This window comes from Planococcus citri, chromosome 2, assembly GCF_950023065.1.
Source record: "Planococcus citri chromosome 2, ihPlaCitr1.1, whole genome shotgun sequence".
Taxonomy (NCBI): Eukaryota; Metazoa; Arthropoda; class Insecta; order Hemiptera; family Pseudococcidae; genus Planococcus; species Planococcus citri.
The window spans coordinates 15,909,574-15,918,202 of NC_088678.1; the positions used below are offsets into that span (position 1 = coordinate 15,909,574).

At 35.8% G+C, this 8,629-nt stretch overlaps 1 protein-coding gene across 1 annotated transcript; it reads right to left on the reverse strand.

Annotated features, from left to right (window-relative positions):
- Positions 1–4,217: 4,217 nt before the first annotated feature.
- Positions 4,218–5,428, reverse strand: LOC135834793 (uncharacterized). The gene is made up of 3 exons (XM_065348759.1): positions 5,270–5,428; positions 4,752–5,168; positions 4,218–4,647 (listed from the first exon to the last, which is right to left on the reverse strand). Exons 1-3 carry the CDS (start codon positions 5,339–5,341, stop codon positions 4,456–4,458), a joined length of 681 nt encoding a protein of 226 aa, XP_065204831.1. The 5' UTR covers positions 5,342–5,428; the 3' UTR covers positions 4,218–4,455.
- Positions 5,429–8,629: the final 3,201 nt, after the last annotated feature.

Consider the following 8,629-nt stretch of genomic DNA (forward strand, 5'->3'; position numbering starts at 1 on the left):
CCTGAAATTTTCTTATTTTTGAAGCGAGTCTCAAAAAATTTTCATGTAATGTTTCCATTTGATATTAATTTCCAGAAGGGTATTTTTTTTTCGAATTATGTAATTCAGATTTGAGAAATTTTTTCACAAAACTCATAAATTTTTAAAATTTGTTTGCCTATTTTTGACAGCTGATTGTTGATGTTGGAAAAATTTAGAATTTTTTAGTCAATGTTTAACCCCCCCCCCCTCCTCAGTTTGAACTCAAAATTTTGAAAATTTGAATAGCTGAGGTGGTCCCTCGGTGTTTTTTTTTTATATCATCAAAGGTGGGGATACTGATTTCGGCAGCATAGCGAATACCCCTGGAATGTAAAATAAAATGAAAAAACATGAACAATATACAGATAAGAACAATTCAACAAAATACAGCCTAACAAGCCTTGTATGCACTAAGAAAGGTTGTTTTTTTCCCTTTATCCGTTTCAGTGCTACAACACATAGCTTCTTCATGGCCATACTTACCACACTTACTGCACTTACGCATATCTTCGCCGTATGTAGTACAGTACTTCGCCAAATGACCGCTCCCCCAACACCTGTAGCATATCGGACCTCTCACAGGTGGAGATGTAGCTGCTACCATCACTGCTTTGATCAGACCAGAACTAGACTCTAATGATTTAGTTTCAACTGACACTTTCATTTCAACAACCACTTTCTGCACAATTGGCTTATTTTCTTCAATAATACTCGCAATATCTTCAACAAAGACTTCACCTGTCTGCAATGCTGCTCGGATCGTTGAATATGCTTCTAAACGATCTTCAGCCAGTCTATTTTTCAGGTAGTGAATATGCTTGGAATCGGTAATGTTGCCATCTTGCATACGCAGTTGATGCACGAGGGTGGACACTAATTCATTTACATAATCTTTCATCGTTTCAAACTGCCCTTCATGTAACTACCTTTGACAGCCACATACGTAAACCAACAGTAATGCCAACGTTTTTAGGAGCATATCTAGCACGTAACTTCTCCATTACTTCATACCATCAACCATATATAATGGATAAATATTTCAAATTGGCGTAAGTATATGAAGCCGACTTTTTGTATGCAGAATCCAAGAAACCTTCTGCGCATGCGCCATAAGCATAGTTTTTAGCGCTTGCGCATGGATTCTGCATCCAAAAAGTCGGCTTGAACTTTAGCCATTTTTTTACATTGAAATATTTGTCCATTATATACAGTTGACGCTTCATACAGACATGTTGTCCAGGCCCCAACGAATTTGTGCTGATTTTTTTTCCTGTATCCGGTTGACATGCCTAAATTAATATGAAAAACTCAATCTAACTCTTAATCTACATCTAAATCTATATACCTTTCTCCTGCCAGTACCCCAGGAATCTAACTGCTTCATCATCAAGTGTCCCATTTAATTTTCCAGGATCGATTTTTCCTGATAATTCACACTCAAATAAGTGTCTGTCAGTCTGAACATCGCCGCATTCACACAGATCATCCTCAGCCAACTGCCATCTATGAAGGTTGTACTTAGACCTTGTGACTCCGCACCTCAATCTGTTCAGTGTTTTCCACAGTCCATATTTCAAGTATTCTCCGCTTGGTAGGGCTTCCTGCCTAGTTCTTCCCTGGCCACCTGCATTCCATATGCGACATCTATCTGTACTAGGAGTATCTTTTAGTTCTTCAACTGTTTTCATGAAACTGTGTCTAGATCTGAGGCGGGTTTCTGTCAGTTCTTCATATCCATACATAGGATACAGTGGATTCTTTAGCATCTTTGTCTTCTCTACCATGGATGCAACTTAATGTCTGACTGCTGGTGGGGCAATTCCACTCAACTCATATAGGTTATTCAATGGTGTTGGGGCGAAAGTACCCTGTCACCAATCTACATGCTTCGTTTAAAGGTATATCAACTTTGCTTGCATGTGCTGAACGACTCCAAACAGGGCAGGCATACTCTCCCACTGAATAGCACAGTGCCAGTGCAGATGCTCTCGTAACTTGGGGCTTAGCTCCCCAACTGCTGCCTGCTAGTTTGCGAATTATATTTGTTCTGGCTGCAACTTTAGTTGCCTCGCAGTGCCTTTTGTAGGTCAAGGACCTATCTAGGGTTACACCCAGGTATTTGGGGTTATCTGCATGCTTCAGATCTGTTCCACCCCATTGAATATTCAATTGACGCTTTGCTTCACGATTTCTGAGATGAAAAGAGCATGTCTCTGTCTTTGTTGGATTTGGTTTGAGGTGGTTATCTTTAAGTATAGTATGTGTCCAGTTCTTCTATAACCTGGTTTAGTGTGTCCTCCACCTCCGCAAACATATCATGTTGGGCAGTTAGTGCAAGATCATCTGCATACAGAAAGTGGTTAGTATCTGGTCCAATTGGTTGGTCATTGGTGTAAATGTTGAAGAGAATTGGTGACAAAACATTGCCCTGAGGCAATCCACTCTTTTGCCGCCTCCAGGTGCTGTTTTTACCATTGAGTGTCACATAGAATCTTCTGTCTTTCATCAACATAGTGACTATCTGTGTAAATTTAAAATCCTTTGTAAGTTGGTACACCTTATACTGGAGTAGTCGGTGGCACACTGTGTCAAAAGCTGCTGTGAGGTCTACAAACACTACTCCAGTGACTTTCTTCTTTTCAAAGCCATCTTCAATGTGCTGTGTTAAGTGTAAATATCTGGCCAGTGCATGATTTTCCTGGTCTAAATTCAGCCTGTTGTCTGATTAGCCCCTCATCTATGCAGTCAGCCATGCGATTTAAAATGACTCTTTCAAGGGCCACGTGCTCTCAGGTCTGGCCATGATGATGTCGACATAACCACACCCAGTATTCTATTGTCCAGCATACCAACAATTGCATCCATTGCTTTATTCTTCACACCATTGGAAAGTTTCAAGGGATCTTCTTCTTGAATCGCGGAATGCATCCTAAATTTCTTAATCATGTCTTTACTCGAAATTCCCATTCTAAAAAATCTTCACCTTTGAACACGTTCTGTACTGGAACTGCTTCAGTAGGTACCTTTCACTTGAGTACCCATTTCTTCTGTTTGAATCCGAACCAAAACACAACAAAAGCTTGATAAACAACAAAAAGCGAACTCTGCAGGTCACCAGAAAGTCACTGGGCCCATCACCTGTAGTGTTTGATTAAATTAATTTTGTTTTTTTGAGAAGATGATCAATGATCATTTTATGAAAATGGGCGCAGAAATTGAAAACTTTCATGCTCCCATACTGAGAGACTGAAAGAGTATTTAAAAAAAAAAAATCAGTGGATGTTTTCACACCAAAGTGATGACCTGTGATTGAATCAGACACAGTTCTCAATCTGTGGGTGTAATGAGACCCAAGTAAATACTTGTCGTTGAGTCAGACACAGTTACTAATCAGTGGGTGTGTGAGGACCTGTGATGAAAATTTTAGCTGTGGAAAATAAGGCTTTTCATTATACATGCTACGAAAATGTAGCATTTTACCCCCGTTCACACACTGCGAAAATACACTTTTTCCTACTGTGATTGAAAAAATTCCTCTTTCCATCCCTAGGGATGGAAAAGAAATTCTTTTCCGTCACAGTGTGATGGAAAAGAATTTACAATGTATAAGTCAATTTGAATTCTTTTCCATCTCTAGGGATGGAAAAGAATTCTTTTCCATCACACTGTGACGGAAAAGAATTTAGAACATATAGTCAATGTAAATTCTTTTCCGTCACAGTGTGATGGAAAAGAGTTTCTTTTCCATCCCTAGGGATGGAAAGAGGAATTTTTTCAATCACAGTAGGAAAAAATTTTCGCGGTGTGTACCTAAACAGGAGTAAAATGCTATATTTTTTCGTAGCATTTATAATGAAAAATATCTTACAAGATAGTAGTCAAAAGTGAATGAATTCTTGTTTCGTGCGTTGGCTCCACTCGCCTTCGGCTCGTTCCGCCAATCTTCGCACTCGACAAGAAATCATTCACTTTCGTCTACTGTGTTGTAATATACTATTGTGTAGGTACTTTCAAGTTTTTCTGCGAATTTTTTAAACTGATTCTTATCTATGTGTATAATTTTTTGAAAAATGGAGCCATGTGAACCAAAATAATGAACGTATAGGTAAGCATTATGAATGAATGCAAAGTATTGAAATCGACCGAATACGCTTTTGAGCTTTTTCAACTAGTTTTCTATTAAACAAACAAAATGATTTCGTGATGAAGTTTATGAATTAATATAAAAATCACGCGATGAGCAGATTATGTACATTGATATAATACGTAGATAGGTATTAAATTAAATTGGAACTAATGTAAAATTGATTTTGAATTAAAATTATTACGTAATCGAAAATTAAATATTCGTTGCTTATTAATCACAGTCGAAAATTGATATAGGTCAACTAAAAACTTAACCTTATAAGATGATTTTTCTTCAAGATGAAATCTTTAATACTCTTCGGAATTAACAACGCTATCAATTTCTTCAGCTTCGACATTGTCTTGATCTCTGGCTTTTTGGACCCTGTCTCTGTACACGTGCTTCAAACGTGAGATTCTTTCTTCTAAATGATTTTTATGTAGAATACCTAGAGCGTCTTTGCGTAATAAATCAACGTACAATGATTTGGGAATTTTTACCTGATTCGAGAAAAAAGAAATTTTCAATTAGTCGAACACAATTCGATTTTTTTCTTTCAATAAGTAAATAGGTGGTAGGTACTTTGATTTTAGAATCTACTTACACTTTCTTCAGCATTATCCGGGTTCAATTTCAAATCCGAAATCACGTTCAAAAATACTTCCATACTTTTGAGCTTCAACGGATTAGGCAGCGGTTTAATAGAATCAGTTTCCTTATCGAAAAGAGAAGCATTGTACGAAAGTGAAAAGTACACTTCGGCGATCTCTTTGCAAAATACAGCCCGAAGGATTCCAGCCTTTTGCAGTTCCGAGTCCAGACGTCTGATTATATGAGAATCGGCCAACTTTTCGAAAATGTATTCCCATTTTTGGCGACGAATTTCAGCATTTTGAAGACTCGGAGAATCTTTTTTGTTTATTTTTTTCGAATTCGGTTTAAAATGTAGGGCCCATTCGGTCTCGAAATCTTCGATCGTATTTTTCACGGTGTATTGCTCCTTTAATTTGGCTATTTCGTCCTATAAAAGAATAGTAAGTAAGTAGTGATAACGATGAATATTACAAAAGGATTTTTTAAAATAAAAGTAATTCGTAGAAATGTTATTTTCAAGTCAATTACCTGGCCATTTATTTCGGAGGGGAAATTTATGAAAAAAATCACGTGACAAAATACGATGAATATGAAATGCATCGTGACTAGAGACTAGAACACCTTTCTAAAGAAGAGCTCGATTCTGAAAGAATGATCGAAAAATTGCCAAAGCTGTTCGATATTGAAGAACGTACGAGTATTTTGATTAAATTTCTCTTAATCGTTTAACAAATCAAATTTAAATTACTCGTGAAAAGCAAATGATCCGAGTTGCTTTGAGTAGGTAATATAGGTCTATCAAACAAATTGCACCGAGGAGGAAGAATTTTAAAAACGCAGCTGAATAAATCAAAATCGAAATCTACATGCAGAAAAATCCATCCAAAATTACAACATTGCGATTGAACAAATCCGATCATCATTTTATCGTAAGAAAATCCTTTCAAATTGCAAAAATGAATCTAGCCAAAGTCCCAGAGAAAAATTTCACCTCATAAAGGAATCCTTGAAATATCAAGTCGCCGATTTTATTCATATTTTTTTTCTATCAGAGCATAAAGCCTTCAAAACTTCAAAAAGAAATAATCAATTTCCTGATATTTATCCCTACATACCTATGTACTTCAACTTTAATTGAGAAAGAATTTTTGAAAATTCAAATTTTGAAATAAACAGAAAATCCATAGAAAATTTTCAAGTTTGATTTTGATTTCAAAGGTACCAGAATACAGGACATTTTGCCAAATATTTAAATATTTTTTAAATAATAGGGAGTGTCATAATTTTTGTTAATTGACTATTTTTATGTAGTTCTAAATCACAAAAAAAATAATTATAATTTTAATTTCAAAGCAAACAGGAAAGGAACGAAAAATTCCAAAGTTGATTGAAAAATGGAAAACCAATGCATTTTTTCAGATATTTCAGTTTTCAAGGGAGGTAAGGTCGCCATTTTTTAATATTTTTTTCTTTTAATTTTATATTGTTCGAAAATTGAATTTCTAAAAGAATAAGAGAATAAATACTTACTCGTATGTAATTTCAGTAATAAATATTAAATGGAGAAAAGTACAAACAGAAAAGTGGGAAGAAATAGAACTTTATATCACAGTTTTTGAAGAGAAAGGCAATGGGCCAATATTTTTTAACTGACAGAAAATTTAAAGGCTGATAAACTTTTCGGCAATTTTCACAAAGAAAATGAGGACAAAAGCAGAATAGCCAGTATTTATTCTCTCCTTTTAGAATTTTAATTTCCAAAAGATATAAAATTAAAAGAAAAAGTCTGAACAAAAATGTTGACTCCCCTCTCTTGAAAGTTGAAATATCTGGAAAAATTCTCTTGGTTTTCCATTGTACAATAAATTTTTGAATTTCTCGTTCATTTTACCGACTTTGCCGTGAAACGGAAAAGTAAGGTATTGTATTTGTCATGATGGTTGAGGATTTGGATGGGGGTGGATTTTCTTGACGAATTGAAGTGTGCTGATCACGATAAGACGTATGACGCAGAACGAGAGAAGTTTATATATATACTCATAATTGATGTACTTGTGGCACCATTTTATATACTTTACACACGTTCAGGCACCAACATTTACGTTGTGGCACCACCCACAACGTATTTTATTTAAAATCGTGTGGAATGTCATCAGGGCACTGCCAGGGGTCGTTAGGCAAATTTTTGTAATGGTGCCACAACGACATTTAAAAGTCTCTTTCAACATACTGGTAAAATTATATAGTCAACAGACGTTGTGGCACCATTTTCAGGTCTCATTGGTTTTCGATGTATTCTTTTGTAAAAATTCGTTGTAAAATGTTTCGATTAGATGGCGCTGTTGCTTATACCCTTAATCATCACTCTATACTCACATAATATAGAGGCACCAGTTGGTTTTTATTAATGAATAAACCGTTGCCAGAAAAACGCTCACGTAAATGACTAAGTTTTCTTCACTTGCTACCTGGTGCCACAACGACGTTCAACTAAATGGTGCCATAACGTTACAAAAGTAGATATAGATATATATATCTATATGGAACTTGCTTACTATCCGAGACCCGGTACATCGTACTGACAATCCGAGGCCCGCGTCTTTGACACTTGGAAAAATTTCAAAGAGTGCCTGGTATATTCGTTCGCGCATGCGCCTTGCTAGCGGCTATCAAGCCTGATCTAGAGCCGTTGGTGCGATCTCCAAGGAGTGATTTATACAGGAATGACGCGAGTATGAAGTTTCTGTGTGGGGTGAAGTAAGGTAAGCTGTATATACTGTAGGTATGATACCTACTTTGTGAGTCCCAGACAAAAATTTGTCTATAGCATCCCTGAAGTGCGTACAACGTTCCGAGACCCGCTAACGGGCCTCGGAACGTCGCGTCGGGTCTCGGATAGTCGATGTCACTTCCAGAAATGGGCCTGTATAAGCTGTAGCAAGCCTGTAGGTATATATATCAATTTATGTATAAATTTGTGTCACGCTGAACTCAAAAGCTCCGAACTTTAAGTCGAAACTGATGATGGCAAAATATTGCTTTGATACTGAACTAGAGAAATTTTTAATTTGGTCGAAATCGGTTCAGCCGTTTACGAGATATGAACGTTTAAGTGTGTTTCAACGTTATGGATAAGCAGAAATTTGTGTAAACCCTTATATCTCGCAAACGGCTCACCCCCAACAAACAGATGTGGTGGTTAGGGTGTGTAGGTTGCAGATTAGTGCGCCGGAGGTCGGGTGTTCGAATCCCGCGCGAGTCTAGAGGAGAAAATTTTTTGTTGATTTTTTTGTTAATTTTATCCGTCCAAAATTTTTTTGCCAAAAAAAATCAAAATTTTTCAAAAATTTCTAGTGTAATTTTTGTTTTAACAAAAAACATTAAGTTTTTGGTAAATAGCCAGTAAATTTTGATAATTTTTTTTTTGGTGAATTAATAGTAATTTTTAGTAGGTAAATAAAATGATTAGTTATTTTTGGTGAATTACTCGTAATTAAAGTTGGTCGAAAATTTTGGTAAATTGCTTGGGTAATTTTTGGTAAATTGCTAAAAACCTTTGGCAGTAAATTACTGGGTAATTAAAATTCGGTAAAAAATTGGTAAATTAGTGAGGAAATGTCTGGTAAATTACTGAGGCGAATGTTGGTAAATTGCTAAGGTAATTTTTGGTAAAATGGAAAAAGTCGGTAAAATTGGTAAATTAGTGGGTAATGTCTGGTAAATTACTGAGGTAAATGTTAGTAAATTGCTGGGGTAATTTTTGGTAAATTCGTGAATATTGGTAAATTGGTAAATGTTGGTGGTAAATTTTGGTAAATTGGTAAATTGGTAAATTTTGGTAAATTTTGGTAAATTGGTAAATTGGTAAATTTTGGTAAATTGGAAAAT

Coding starts and splice junctions, on each gene's coding strand:
- LOC135834793 (XM_065348759.1), bottom strand. CDS start 5,341: ATGCATTTCATATTCATCGTATTTTGTCACGTGATTTTTTTCATAAAT. Junction 5,169..5,269: donor CCTCCGAAATAAATGGCCAG/GTAATTGACTTG, acceptor ATTCTTTTATAG/GACGAAATAGCCAAATTAAA. Junction 4,648..4,751: donor CGGATAATGCTGAAGAAAGT/GTAAGTAGATTC, acceptor TTCTCGAATCAG/GTAAAAATTCCCAAATCATT.